General features: G+C 54.7%; 1 protein-coding gene across 3 annotated transcripts in view; it reads right to left on the bottom strand.

The window, feature by feature from the left end:
• The window catches only part of LASP1 (LIM and SH3 protein 1), a 52,058-nt gene that overhangs the window by 18,168 nt on the left and 18,573 nt on the right, over nucleotides 1-15,317 (bottom strand). For all 3 annotated transcript variants that reach the window (XM_077853025.1, XM_077853026.1, XM_077853024.1), the window contains exons 2-3: nucleotides 14,086-14,180; nucleotides 4,800-4,884 (exon numbers count right to left, since the gene is read on the bottom strand). In XM_077853025.1, the coding sequence (XP_077709151.1) occupies nucleotides 4,800-4,884; nucleotides 14,086-14,180 (180 nt within the window). The remainder of the gene's footprint in view (nucleotides 1-4,799; nucleotides 4,885-14,085; nucleotides 14,181-15,317) is intronic.

The following is a 15,317-nucleotide window of genomic DNA, read 5'->3' as shown; positions in this document are numbered from 1 at the left end:
ACAGACACTGCCTGTGAGACTCTACTTTCTCTATGCACCTGTATTAATAGCTCCCTGGGACTATCTTGTTCATTACTTACCCCAGCAAAGTAGGTACAAATAAATGTTTGCAGTGTGAATGATGAGTGGACTGAATAGACACAAAATATCAGAACAGACTATTTAGAAAGTGTAATTTAGAATTTAGAAAGTAACTGCTTTGCTGACCTAACCTAAGGAAAGATCATGACTTTAAAAAAAAAAAAAAAAAGGCTTTTCTCCTAAATAAACCAGTATGAAACAAAACAAAACAAAAACAAAAATCGTTTTAAAAAAAAAAATACAATACCAATAATTTCCACTTCCTATGTGCCTTCTCTGTGCTGGGCCTGCATACTATGTAACTTAGCCCCTTCTAAACAAAAAAGAAATCAGCTTTAGAATTAGACAGACACAGGGGCTCCTGGGTGGCTCAGTCGGTTAAGCATCTGCCTTCGTTCAGGTCACAATCCCAGGGGTCCTGGGATGGAGTCCTGCCTCTGGCTCCCTGTTCTGGGGAGCCTGCTTCTCCCTCTGCTCCCGCTCGTGTGCATGAGCTCTCTCTCTCTCTCAAATCAATAAATAAAATATTAAAAATAAAATAAAATAAAATTAGAGATGGGGAGGAGAACGAATGAAAAAAGTCAGTGCTGGAAGCAATTATCAAAAGGTCAGAGTCTATTCTGCAGCTCCATTGTGCCCAGGCTCCATTTCCTCTCCTTTCCAGAATAGTTAAGAGTGAACGTTTATTGAGCGCTGACTCTATGCCAGGAACTGTTCTTAATGCCTAAGATATACTAATATTCCCCATAACACATAATGTCATATATTCTACATAATACATACTATCCCCTCACGACCACCTTTGGAGAAAGGTAATCCCCATTTTACAGATGAAGCCACTGAGGCTCAGGAAGGTATAATATCTTGCCCAAAGTCACACAGCTAGTGGTGGCAGACCCAGGATCTGACCTTCAGCCGGCAGGTCGGAGTGACACAAGTATGTCGCCTGCAGTGCTGGGACAGATCATGCTGTCCTGAGTCTGGGATTGCACAGTGCCATAGAGTGTGACAATAGGGGAAAGAATGAAAGAGGCATTCTCCTTGCACTTCTGCCTGGGTTTCGGGGGCCACACAGACATTCCCAGCTGAGACTCCCCCCAACGATGTTGCCTCTACTCAGCCTGGGTCCGGCAGGGGAAGGGGAGCTGCCTTGCGAGGAGAGTACAGCTGGGCCCCAACCTCCAGTTCCCTGCCTCAGCCAGGCCTGGGCAGGACCACCCAGAGGGTCATTTCTGGTCAGTTCTGTGGTTACCTCCCCCGCAGAGGAGGCTCCAGGTGTCCCAGACACCCAAAGTACCACTTTGGGAACCAACCTAGAGACAGGAAAACAAATAAAGTTGAAATAGCACTGGCAGCTTCCAGAGACTGAGGGGGGCTGAGACACCCATGAGGCCAGGAAGGGGTTCTGGAAAGAGACCAAGTGACACCCTGGTGGGGTGGGGCCGGGTAGGCAGAGGAGGCTCCCACTTCCCTTCCCGCCAGCCACATACTGCTCTAGCCAGCCCTGCCCCCCACAGCAGCCACAGGAACCAGAACCTGTCACTACCCCCGGCCGGGCCCACTCAGCCCTTCCAAACCTCAGCGCATCAGCCCAGCCCCCAGCCTCCAGGCGACAGGGGGTTTGCTGTCCCCACTTTCCCGGGGAGGAAAAATGTCCTCTGAGAGGACAGGAGCCAGGCACAGAACACAGAGCTGGGGGCAAGGCAGAGGGAAGACAGACCCAGGCTTGCAAAGAAGACAGGGCCCTGGCCTCCGCCCTCCTTACCCTAGCCCCCAGCCCCAGGAGCCCAGCTGCAGGTTAGGGCTGTGTCCTTGGCACAGAGCCCTGACTCCACTCAGAGCAGAAGCAAGGCGAGCTCAGGTCAGTTCCACCCAGCTCCCTGCCTGCTCCCTCAGCCCCGGCTCGAAGTCTCTCAAAGTAAGTCCCTAAGGCTCATGAGAATCACCAGGACAGCCAAAATGCAGATTCCTGGGCATGGCCCAGACTTGCCAACCAGAAACCCCTGTGTGGAGCCTAGGAATCCGCATTCTAGTTCTCTCAATCTCTCTCTCTCTCCTCCTGCCCCCGACCTGTCTTTCTCTTCCTCTCCCCCCATCGGTAACCGTGCATCCTGTGGGCTGAGAGTAAAGCTGGGTGCCAGCCACATCAGGCTACGGAACTGGCAGGAGCAAAGAGCTTGAAATCTGCCTCTGTCACTGGGCTCTGGGCCAGTGGCATGGCCTATCTAAATCTGTGTTTCCATCTGCAGAATGGGAATTAAAAAATCCCTGCTTCATCAGGTAGTTGCAAGGATTATATGCAGTCAGGGCCTGGCCCTCAGTGAGGACCTAATGGAGAATGATTGCCATTCTCGCCATTTCCTCAGCCTTCCTGAAAGACAGGGGGGCCCAGGAAGCCGGGAGGCAAGCAGCACAGAGGCCAGGTCCTGGGGGGATGGAGCGAAGGTGGAGCAGGGGAACTCAGGAGCCTGAGCCCAAGCCCGAGCCCGAGCCCGAGCCCGAGCCCGAGCCCGAGCCCGGTGCTTCCTCCTACAGACCCCACCCCTGGGGGACCTAGTTCCACCTGCAAAAAGAGCTACAACCACGCTTCTGTGGTGCTGCCAAAGGCTAAGGAAATTAACAGGGTTTGAATTTCTCCTCCTGAGAATAGGGGTGTGTGTGTGTGTGTGTGTGTGTGTGTGTGTGTGCGCGCGCGCGCTCATGTGCAGGCCTGCCCTTGCCTCTGCCTGAGTATGCACACACTCTCGCACCTGTGGGACCTGCACCTTTTCAAAGACCTGAGAGGTCCCCTCCCCACACCTCTTCTTCCAGGTCCCTCTGGTGGGGCCCCCAGCACTCAGGGTTCTGACTGCCCCCCTCAAGCTGTGGGGGTGAGTATAGGTCGTCCTGGATCCTGTGGCCTGCACACCCCTGGGAGCCCCCTCCACCTCTGGCCCCCTGGGACCAGGATTGGGAGTCCCAGACACTCATCAGCTGTTGGCTAGGGTCTGACCGAAATCTTCACTGTGCAGACCAGCCCGAGGCCCCAGGCTGCCTCAGTCCCTCTTCCTGCCTCCTGGACCACCCTGGCCTCCTCAGCCAGCAGAGGTCAGGACTCCATATCGGCTCCCCCTTACTACAGGTTCCACGGAAAGCAGGTCAGCATCCGGGTTGGCAGATGTAACCTGCGGCCGACAGAAAACAGCTTCTCCTACTTGCTCCTCTGGCTGCTGTGGGACACACAGGAGGTCACGCAGTTCAGTCACGCCTGAACGTCAGGCCGGGACTGTAACACGGTCAAGGTCATTGTACTTGGGAGTGGAAACTTCATGTGAAAATTCACTTACTGTGCGTGTCAACAGGCAAAGCGTCAGTCCCTCCTCTGACACCCACCTTGGAGTAGGGTCAAGGATGAATGAGGCCAAGTAACTAAAAGTGCTTGCTAAGCTATCAAAGTTCTCACTAGTACCAGGAACTACTGTGTTTATTATCAAGGTAGAGATAAGTTCTCCTTAGGGAGCTGGGTAGAAAATTAGAAAGAACAGAAGTCTCAGAATTAGCCAAGCCAGCCTTCAAGGTCAGCAGTATCCCTTCCCTCAGCCCTACAGTGGTACTGACGCTGCCAACTGCACAGGCTCACGAGGTACCCAGGGCATGAGGCGCTTGATACCACAGCAGTTCATATCATTCTACCCCTACTACCCATATGGTCTTAGCAAGTCCCCTCATGTCTCTGGGCCTGCTTCCTCATCTGCGCCAGGGGAAAAACAGCTGCCAGGAAGAGTCAATGAGAGAATGCACATAAAGCCCTCGAGAGCACAGGGCTGGTTCTCCTTCCCATGACCTCCTGGGAGACAGGGACCCCAAGAGGTCATGTTAACATCAGACAGCAGGAATCCCACTCTGGAGGGATTAGGAGAGATCCCCCTCTGTGACCCAGGTGGCTCCTCTGCAACATGTTCCCGGCCTTGGGCACCCTGTCCACTTGGCTAAGTTCCTTGGTTGGGTGGGGGGTCTTTGCCAGAGCCTCAACCCACCCCCATCCCCCACCACCTATCTGGGCCAGGATGGTCCCAGAAGCCCACCCACAACTCCAGGCAGAGGGACCTGTTCAGGTCCCAAGGCTCTGGATTCTTTGCTTATTCCTCGCTGTTCACTAAAGACCAGGTCCTTCCTGGGGCAAGAGGCCATCTTCTCCCCTGCGACAGTGGCAGGCATCACTCCCCACAAAGCAGGTGCTCAAAAAAAACCAAGCCCTAGGAGACAAAGGTGGGACAGGCCCCAGGGCAAGGCCCCCTCCACAGCCTGCCCTCTGAAGGGTGGAGGAGGTTCGGAGACATGGCCATAAAGGGTGGGCTGACCTCAGATTGGCACGAGCCTGGAGAGGTGAGTCCTGTCCTTTGAGGGAGGGCATGAGTAGAGAGTAGGAGACAGGGAGGCCCTCCTGGAGGAGGTAGGCTTTAGAAGCCCCATGAGAATTCCTGGAGCAGAATCAGATATCCATATCTCTCCAAGGCAGAAGGAGGAGGGAGCATGCCTTCCTCCACTTCTTTGATAAAAATCAGGAAATATGAAGTAACCAGGCGCAGGGGTGTGGGGGCAGGGAGACAAGGCAAGTGCCAGGATTTCAGCACCTTGGGCTTGCTGAGTAACCACAGGAGGAAGGAACCCTTGCCAAATGCAGAGGTTACAACAGGCCTCCCTCCCTGCCAGGCCACAGTGCCACCCCGCCCCCTCACCTGACTCTGGAGCTCGCTCTGTTGCTTGAGGCGGAGGTTTTCCGGGGTGTCAGCCACCATGGTGAAGGACTGCTTGGGGTAGTGTCTGCAGGAAGGAAATAAAGAGTGAGGTCACTCTGGGGAAGGGGCAGGAACCTCTGATGAACACCATGTGATTAAAATAAAAACTTAAAAAAAAAAAGTAGTAGTAAAGGGGAATGGGACATGCATATCCAGGGGGACTTCCTGGAGGAGGTGGTGAGAGAAAATGCACACATCCGGAGTGGTGTTTCAAGAGGCTGACAAGGTCTAACTCAACTGAAAGGTGGGGACACATTAGCATGATGTCAGAAAATCAGCTTGAGGCCCCCGAGTGACAGATAACACTATAAGAAAGGCTGATGTTCGCCTGGTGCCTTAGTTCATCAAATCCCCACAAACTCCCTCTTTTCCTGCTCTGACAGAAGGGAGAACTGAGGCTTGGACAAGTTGAACAATGTGGCCAAGGCACAGGGCCAGTAACTGGTAGCATCTAAATTTGCACCCAATCTCCCTAGGGCCCAGCATCCTGTACCAAACCCTCTAGTCTCCAGACACAGGACAGACCGGAAGCCTGTTCCCCAGAAAGAGCGCTGGCTTGGAGGTACCAGGAGCCAGGGCAGCCCTCAACGCCAAGCCTGCAGGGACCTCCAGGATCACAAGGGGGCCTCAAGGACCTCACCTGAGGGGGCAAGTGAGTGCCCCCTCACTTCCCAGAGGAGGAAATGGTGTGCTGGTGCCAGGCCCTTAGCACTTCACCGTTTTCATAATTAACTTATTTATCACACTGGTTTCTTGTCCTCTCTCTACTTCTCCCTGAGGTGAGAGGTTTCTGGTCTCTTTTGTCCACTATTTTATCCCAAACTCCTTAGAACAGTAGCTGGTGTTCAACAGATGTTTGTTGGATAAATGAATGTCACACAAGGCACTGCACTGTTCTAGGCCAAGACTAGAACTCGAGTCTCCTATGTCCACTGGGGCATGAGCAAGTCCCTCAGCAAACCAGCTACTGACAGGCAGCCTTGAGTCACTGGTTTGTGGGTATGTGCTGCTATGTAACACGGTTGCGGGTCCACACAAGTTCCAAATAGTTCATAGACTGGTGAGCAGCTTCTCTGAGCAGGAGCTGAGGTCTGGCCGTCTGGTCATTTGCAGGCCTGGGTGACCATACCTCACCACAACCATGATCACCTGCGGATTTCCAATTCACAGAAGAAGGTCCTCAGCCTTCTTCTAGGTATGTTCCACCCCGGCTGGCTGATACGCCCTAGAGCCAGAAATGAACTGCCCTCCTACTGTGCGCTCACCAAAGCTGGAAGGTTCTTGCTGGCAACACGCTGAGCCAGAGGTACCTGTGAACACAGGACTTCCCTCCAGGCCACCACTTGTGAAGGGGAAGACTTAGGATTTGCAGAACTAAACCAAGGTGGCTAGGGAGGGGAGGGTGACTAGAATGCACACAGCGCTGGGCTCTGGCCCTGCCACTGACCCCCTGGGTGATGTTAGCAAAATTTTTTTCCTCCTGGGCTAGTTTCACTGTCCTGGACTGAGGTGATTCCGGCTGTACCCCACTCCCAGCCTCCACTGCCTCTCCTGGGTCCTCCCTCCCACATCAGCTCAGGCCTTCAGCAATCCCAGCAGAGGGAGAGGACAGAAAAATAAACACAGGTGCCTGCAGCTGGCAACAGAAATGGCCCATGGATGAATGAGGGGCTAGGGCTATGGATCCAGGCCCCAGGCTTGGCCCAGCTGCAGGAAGCTAGGGCCACCCACAGGTGAGGTGCTCCATTCAAAATTCCTTAGCAGTTCCAGAAAAAGGGAGGGTCATTGGGAGTCTGTTCCCAGATACCAGAAAGAGAATAGCAGGAGGCATCCAAGTAAGATCTTTAGCAGAAATGGCTAAGGTCGCGGGAGGGAAGGCTTCAGAGATGACCCTCCCACCAAATCAGAGTCCTTCTGAAGGTGTCATGGAGGTGAGAAGAGCATCCTGTAAGTAGAGACTCATGTGGCAGAGGAGGGAGGTAAGGTCCTGACACCAGAGGAAGGAAGGGAAGACACCCCCACCCCCACCCCAGGCAGCTCTGGCCCAGGACTTGAAGGGTCTGTTCCACGATGGCATTGCTTAGCACTTGGTGGGGAAGGGTGGCCGGTGGGCTCAGCAAACACGCATGCTCTGGAGCCAGTCTGCAAACCTGGGCTTTCCCATGTGCCTGAATGTACAAGGTGAAAATGGAGTGCCAGCTCCGGTGGTCCAAGGACAGCCAGACGCAGGCACCTGCCGTGCACCCTCCACTCTGCAGTTCTCTGAGGCTCCTACGGTGTACACATGCCGCCGTGTTCCTCACACGCAGTGAATACAGAGATGGGCCCTCTGCAACCATGCGTGTCTCCTAGACGCCTACGGCCAGCAGGTCCACACCCGACAGCACGCGTTCCAGGCCACATTCACGCATCTCTGCCACTGCACCAGAAGGGTATCGGGAGATCCACCCCAACAGGCAGCAAGTGTCTCTTGATGATACTGCCAGGTGTTTCACCTTCTCTTTGGAACCATCATGACCACCACCCCCCACCCCAGATCTAAGCACCCCGTGGCCAAAACGCCAATCCCATCAGAAGGGAAGGGGAGCTGAACCTAGATGCGCATGCAGCTTAATCTGGCAGGAAGGGGGGGAAGTAGGGAAGATTTTAATCCTGCATCAGATTAACTAGATTATAGTGGGGCTCCAGAACCTCCAGTCTCTTACCCCACCTCCTAGACCCAACCGTGGGCCGGAGGAAGGCAGGCAGATATCTATTCCCCCTGCTCGGTCAAACCCATCCCCTCCCCACAGCCCCCAGCCCTGGCGAGACAACCGTGCCTTCCCCGCCTTCCCTTCCCTTCCCTTGCTCACTGCGCTTCAGGTTCCCATAGCAACCCCATCCTCAGCTCCAGGCAGGAGCAGCAGACACAGAGTCTGTGGGGGTGGGGGAGGCGCCCACGGCAAGGGTGTCCTCAGCTGCAGAGGAGCCCATGAGGGCCAAACCAGGAGACTACGGATGCAGGATCCTTGGAGACCGTGGCAGTGAGGACGACAGGAGACACTGTGTTTCGGGGGGAGGACCCCAAATGTCGGTGCTGTGCCCTTCCCCCACCAGCATGACTGCCTTCCAAGAGGGCTGCAACTGATTTGACCTCCTTCCGGAGAAGCTGCTGGGAATTCCACCTTCTGCCTCCCTCTCTCCTCAGACTGAAGCTCTCCCCACCCATCACCCTCAGATTCCGGTCGGCGAACAGATGTGTGTGTGTTTGCCCATGTGGGCGCTGAGGCAGATGGGGGGTCATCACCCCAGCTAGTGACCCTGCTGGCACCCCAGCCCCACCAACAGGCCAGACCATGGTGAGGGAGCAGGGAGCCAGGGTGGGAAGAATTGGGTGTCCCAACCCTACCTGGAGCTGGGTGCAAAGCATGGTTGTTCTTTGTCCTTTCTGGTGGCCGGGCTGCACCAGCCCCTTGTTATCATTCCAGGCAGTGGGCCCTCTCCTGACGCCCTTCCCCACCTTTGACTGCGGTATCAGCTGCTCTGGGGGAGAGGGAGACATGCAGACTGTCCAAGTCCACTAGGGCAGGAAGCCTGGGGAGGGGTGGGGGTAGGGGGCTGCCGGGAAAGGGATCTAGCATCCATGAGGGCAAGATCAGGGATCAGCAGGGCAATCAGGCAGTGGCTGGCAGCAGCCTGGGCCTCTGGGAGAACCTAGAGGAACACCAAGTGACTTCTGGATAGACTGTATCCTGTGCACATTCTCTCGTGAAATCTGCTACAAGGCTTTGGGTTAGAAAAGGCAGGTATTATCACTGTGTCTGTTTTACAGATAAAGAAGCTGATGCTCAGTGTCAAGGACAAAGACCTTGCCCCGTGCACTCGCCCCTCCCCACCAGTGCCCAGGCATCTAGGGGCAGGCTGACATCTCTCTCAGATGGACCCCAGTCCACCCCCAGCTCTCAGAGCTCTGGGGAAAGATGTGCTTGGCAGGGCGGGTGGAGAATGAAGTACTTTATCTTTCAAACCCCACCAGTTCCCCCAGCTTGGTCATCATGAGAGACCCTCTGGAGGTCAGAAGGCAGGCAGACAGGCCGAAGCCACCTACTCCTTAAAACTTTTCTAAAGCAGGTATCTCGAGAGTCCAGCCAACGACCCACATGGATGCAGGAGGAGGGTCCTCCGCCTCTCAGGGGCTTTCCCTGAGGACCTCTGAGTCACCTTCCTGATCAGGACTATGAGGACAGGTGGGATGCAGAGACGCTGCCAGGCTCAGGCTTCAGGCACACTGGAGACAGGGACAGCTTAGAGGGCACGGCCCCACTCCCGCTCCTGCCCTTAGCTGCATTCCAGAGGCCAAGCTAGAATAGACCAGAAAGCCCGGCTCTCCCTTTCTACAAGCAACCTTGCCCCTTTCAGCCTTGGACCCCTTCAAAAACTACAGCTTTTTGTTCAGGGAGGAACAAAAATACATCAACAAAAGCAACAAGGAGCCTTTGGTTTTACCAAAAGAAAAAAAAAAAAATAGCCCCTGCATCCTGCCTCTGGAAGGAGCGGCCGATTCCCCTGCTGGGAAGGCTGCCCACGGGCCAGCGGGGAGGGCTACTTTCTAACCCAGTTTCTCCCCAGTCCCCCAGGCCTGAGGGGCTGAAATGGTGGGGATAGGAGACAACAAGGAAGCACTGTTTGACCAGTCGAAAAAAATGAGCAGCCAGAAAGATCAAGGCCAGACATGAAGAATTTACCAGCCCTCAGGTATCAGAGACCAGATGAAAAATCAAAGCTGGTAGCTGTCCCCAATGGCAGTACACCAAGAAAAATGATTCTGCCAAGTTGGGTAAGGCATGCAAACTGGGCCTCAGTTTCCTCATCTCTAAAATGGGGGCATCAAACCAAAAAAAAATAAAATAAAATAAAATGGGGGCATCAGGGACGCCTGGGTGGCTCAACAGTTGAGCGTCTGCCTTAGGCTCAGGTCATGATCCCAGGGTCCTGGGATCGAGTGCCGCATCGGGCTTCCTGCATGGAGCCTGCTTCTCCCTCTGCCTGTGTCTCTGCCTCTCTGTGTGTCTCTCGTGAATAAATAAATATAATCCTTAAAAAAAATCTTTATTTTTTTTTTAATTTTTTTATTATTATTTATGATAGTCACAGAGAGAGAAAGAAAGAGAGGCAGAGACACAGGCAGAGGGAGAAGCAGGCTCCATGCACCAGGAGCCTGACGTGGGATTCGATCCCGGGTCTCCAGGATTGCGCCCTGGGCCAAAGGCAGGCGCTAAACCGCTGTGCCACCCAGGGATCCCAAAAAAAATCTTTAAAAAAATAAAATAAATAAAATAAAATGGAGGCATCAAGAAACAAAGTGGTCTCTGAGTTTCCTTGAGGCCCCAACATCTCTGAGGGTAAGACTTTGGGGATGAGAGTGGTGGCCCGGGGGGAAGGGGAGTGCTGCATCTGGCCATGTGGATGCCCCATTGAGCCTGCCTCCTCCCTCCCCAACTCGCATCACATCCTCTCACTCCCACTCCTGGTGCTACACCCACTCCTTGGGACATCAGATCCCATTTTCTCCCCATCAGAGGCAGGGAAGAGGGAAGCAGCAAAGCCCCAGGCCCCAGTCCTGGATCTACCCACCAATGAATCCAGGGACACTTTGAGCACCCAACCTCACCAGCACAGGCCTCACACACTCTGAGACCCGAGGGAAGGAGCAGGATGACAGTCCCTTATTCTCCAGAGCCATCTCCATCCTCATTAGCCCTTCACCACCTAGCTCAAGGAAACTGAAGGATGGAGGGAAGTCTGTAGGCGGTGAAGAGGGGGAGGGTGCTTCTGAGTGTGCCCCCTTTCTTCCCTGGCCTGCCTTGTCCATGTCCACCCCCACACTTGACAGCCCCAAAAGCTGGTTCCCCTAGTCTGAATCTCTGCCTCAGGTGTGCAGGCTACATTAACTCATGGCCCCGAAGAGAGAGGAAAAGGCCACATTCTCCCCACCCCCATCCCACCCCTGACCTCCACACTCCTAGACTATTTGCATGGAGACAAAGGGGCAGGTTTGTGCGTGCTAGCCCATAGCACATCAGCCACACTTTCGGAAAAGGTAGTTTACAAAACAAAAAATGGAGGGTATAAATATTCCTCTAACAGAGGGAGCAGACTCACTCCACTTATCTAGAAATTTCACCAAAGAACTTGATTGACAGTGGTTCTTGCACCACCAGCCATGGTGCAAAAGTGGCACCTCTACCTTGCCACAGCAATGCCTGGATGGCTGTGCCTGGGGAATGTGAACACAAACGCAGCCTTTTCAGTCTGACTTGGCATTTCTTCCCGGCCCCACACCCAAATAAGTGTGTGTGTCTGGATACGCACCAGGTATGCATTTAAGGGCATGTCTGTGGGGGTCCATGATGGCCCAGCAGGCTGGCTGTGAGCTCTAGCCTGTGTTCTCTCTGTTGGCTAAGCCCAAAACAAGTCTGGTGCAAGGAGAGAAACTGAAGAGGCCTTTTTGCTGCTTACAGTCACTTTCTAGAAAATATTAAAATCTCAGTCTTGAGAAGCTACCAGGGAATGACAGACAGCCTTCTTCTCTCTTGACCACCCCCTTGCAAGATCCTGGCTCAGAGACTGGCCAGAAATAGGCACAACATAGAAGCCTCCCTGCACGCCAAACTCACACACTCACTCACCAAGTGGGTCCAACTTCCTAGCAAAGGGCCAGGAGAGATTACTGGTCCCTCTGAGTCTTGAGCAGGAGGTACTGCTGAGAAGGAAGGAAGCCAGGCCTGAGGTCTACAAAGCGAGGCCAGGATGGGAGTGGGGGCAAAGCTACACCCTGGGAAGCCCCACGACTCAGGAACCTGAATGTCACTGGAAGATGGGGCCAGAGGAGAAAAGACACAGGAGGGAATGAGGAGGGGACATCAGCCCAGTGCACATGGCACATGGCAGGTGCTCATACTCTTTGGTCTAGGGGCCAGCACCCCTGGGTAGGAATTTGTAACTGGAGAAACTGAAGCTCAGACAAGTCCAGAGGGTACTGCTCGCAAGCCAGGCCCACTACATCTGGCTTATTCTGGACTCGCTATGTCAGGTTTGCTGGCCCAGACTAGCTGCTCTACAGCGATGCAGTCGCCCTCACTGAGGGAATGTGAATGCCTGGGGCAAAGTGCTACTCTGCTCACTCCCAGCTGAAGTGAGGCCCTGCTGGGCCACACACCCACCGGAGGTCTCCCTAGATTCAGAGTCCTCCCTAGATAACATCCCAGCTGAGCCAAAGGTCAACTGGGCAGAGGCTAGGGCTGTAAAGGCTGGGGAAACAGAGAAGGGCCAACCTGCTCCTATGGCCAGGGTGGGGGTGAGGGAGCCAGGAACCTCTGCCTGGGCAGTTTGGAAGCAACATCCCGGAAGCGGTGCTTCATCTCCTGCCTCTCCTGGAGACCCCAACACCTGCAGGAGTCCCCCAGCCCCCCTGCTTGCTGCAGCCTCTCCAGAAGAAGTTAGAAGAGCTAAGCTGGGACTCTGGCACCAGGCTGAAAAAACGCAGAGAAAACAAGGACAAACCTCTGACTTCTTTCACCAACTCCCAATGCTCACTGAATTCTAGGCTACTAGAGTCTTAGGAAAAGACGTGAGTAAGCATCAGTCTGTGCCCACCCACCAGGCTCTGGGCTAGGCCACGCTTCTGCCTAGAGAGGCAGAGGCTCAGCAGCTGCCCCCAGAGGAGCCTCAGAGCCCAGAATCTAGCTTTGAGTGGTCCAGTCCTGAAGGGGTTAAGCTGCCCCAGCCTCTGGGCTCTACTGAACCCCACCCCACTCCTCAGCGGAGGGAGGAGGGAGGAAGTGGCAGAGAATCAGGGCTTGTGTGAGCCTTTAAGAATCCTAAGAATGTCCCATTTCCCTTGGGGGGGTTGGGAGGGGTTGGTAGGGGGAAGAGGATCAGTGGAAGCTAATAGAAGAGCAGAGGCAGCTGAAGGAGGAGCCAGGACAGAGCTGTGACCCTCCTTCTACCCGGGGGCACCCTTCTGGTGCCCCAGTCCCTCACAGAAGGGACAATATCCAAGCTGCTTCTTGGGCTTGAGATTTGTGTCAGAAATCTCCTTTCCCAGCACCTGGCACCGGTTGGCACATAGCAGCTGGCAGGCAGTAGGTGCCTAATGAAGGTTCAAATCCCAGGGAGATGACACTGTGGTGTTAAGAGGGCACTGGGGGTGCCGTAAAGGAGAGACTGCCTTTCAAAGGGGTTTAAGCCCCCCATCCTTTTTAGCGAAGTCCCAGCGCTGCCCTCCTTGGCAAACTTCAGCTTCGGAGAGCCTCCTGACTGAGAAAAAGCCTAGACTCAAGTCAGATGCTGGATTCTTTGAATATTGATTTTGCCACTGCTTAGTGACTTGACCTTCTGAAGCCCTCACCTAGGAGAGCGGGAGGGGGGAGGGGGCAGGGTGCCAGGAGGTTGTGTGTGTGTGTCCCCTCCCCCACACTGGGTTTACACTTGCTACAGATGAAGTCAACTTGCTACATATGAGGTCAACATGCAGGTGGAAGGTGGTGTGCTCTCTGGAACTGCATGGGACCGGAGGGGGGTGTCCTGGATGGAGTGAGTTCCCCACCTCTCCCTCTCTCCTCACAGCAGGATAGGCTGCAGGTCCCAGTGTAAAAGAAACAGAGCCCCAGCCAACTCCACTGGAATCCACAGCCTCCTTCACCAGGCAGGGAGGGAAGAGATCTGCCCCCAGGCTGGGCACCCCCTGAACATTGCCCCCAGTTCTCAAGGGATCAACACCGGGAAGTGCTAGAGCCGGAAGCCCCCAGAGCCTAGTACCCAGAACCTCTGGCAGGGGGCGGGTAACAGAGAGAGATGAGGGGAGGCAAAACCAAGGGAAGGCAAAACTGACAATTCTCACAATAGGCCAGAGGACAGTCCCCTGAAGGACCAGGCTAGGCCCCTCTCGCACGGCGGGGTGCAATGGAAGGGTCAGGCCTGCTTCGCAGAGACCAGAATGTCACTGGGTTCACCTGCTTGCCTGGATTTGAACTAGCCTCTCACGGCCACATCATCTGGGGCAAATCCAGTCCCTTCCCCAGCCTCAGTTTCCCTCCCTGTAAAATGGGCATATCAGCAGCCCTTACTTCATTCTGCTGAGGTGAGGACTAAGCATGACGAGTGCTTATCAGGTAGGGTGCAGGAGTGCTGGGCAGCCTCGGGGAACAGGAGAAAGGGGGAAGGGAGGGAGGGAGGCAGGACTCACGCATTGCAGTAGGGGATCTTCTCATAGCCCTTGTAGTTTTTCATGTTGAGTGTCATCTTGCAGGTCTCGCAGTGGAAGCATGCTTTGTGCCAGAACTAGGGACAGAAGCAGAGGGAGGACAGCCATCAGAACCAGGACTTCAGGGAGGGGCACTCGGTCCCAGGGACTGGAACATGGAATCACTCTGGGTGAGCTGGGGCCATCTCAGTGGTTCCGGCACCTGCTGACTCTCCCCTTCCTGCCCCCACTTGCCACGGGCCAGCTGTGTGAGCTAAGAGGGAGTGAGGAAGAGGCCAGATACAGCAGGGACAAGCTGCCCCCAGAAGGCGGGCCCCACCTCCCCAAGACCACTGTGCTGCCCTATGCACACACACACACACACACACACACACACACACACACACACACACGCAAGCTGGAGAAGCCTCATTGCTTATGCAAAGCCGCACCAGGGTTGCTAAGAAGCCATTGGAAGAGTAGCTCCTCAGCTTTGACAGGGAGTAGAGAAGAAGAGGGCCCCAGCCACCTTGGCACTCCTTGCTCCCGCTCCAGCGCCCTGAGACACCCATGACACCGACGATACCCATGAGGCCCCGGGACCGTTCCAGCTCTCACCAACCACTTCCTGGGGAACCTGGAGTGGGAGGTGGGTGTCCCAAGCTCTAGTCACCATACCCAGACCCTTCCTACCCTTCCTCACCCTTCTCTCAGCCCAGCCAGACAACTGTGGGACAGCACGCCCCAACTGCTCTCCCTCTGAGGCACTACAGAGCCTTGCTTGGAGGTGAACACGCCCCACAGTGGACATCCCAGCTCCACCCTGACCAGCTTGTGACCTTGGTCAGGGCCTATGCCTCTGAGCCATTTCCAGGTCTGTAGAATGAAAATAAGAAAAACAGGGCAACCGGGTGGCTCAGTGGTTGAGCGTCTGCCTTTGGCTCACGCTGGGGCTCCACATTGGAGACTTAGACCCCAAGATCCCGGGGTTCTGGGATCAAGCCCCACATCGGGCTCCCAGTGGAGAACCTGCTTCTCCCTCTTCCTTCGTCTCTGCCTCTCTGTGTGTCTCTCATGAATAAATAAATAAAATCTTAACAGTGAAGATTAAATGAGAAATCACCTGTAAAGCACTCAGCACAGCACTTGGCCCCTCCGAGGACTTGACTGTTAGGTGCCGAGCACTGAGACAGGTACAAACCCAGCCCAGGGAGCTCAGTGGCTCATGGTGGAGG

This window comes from Canis aureus, chromosome 16, assembly GCF_053574225.1.
Source record: "Canis aureus isolate CA01 chromosome 16, VMU_Caureus_v.1.0, whole genome shotgun sequence".
NCBI classification, from domain to species: Eukaryota; Metazoa; Chordata; class Mammalia; order Carnivora; family Canidae; genus Canis; species Canis aureus.
This window is presented reverse-complemented; position numbering and strand designations above follow the sequence as displayed.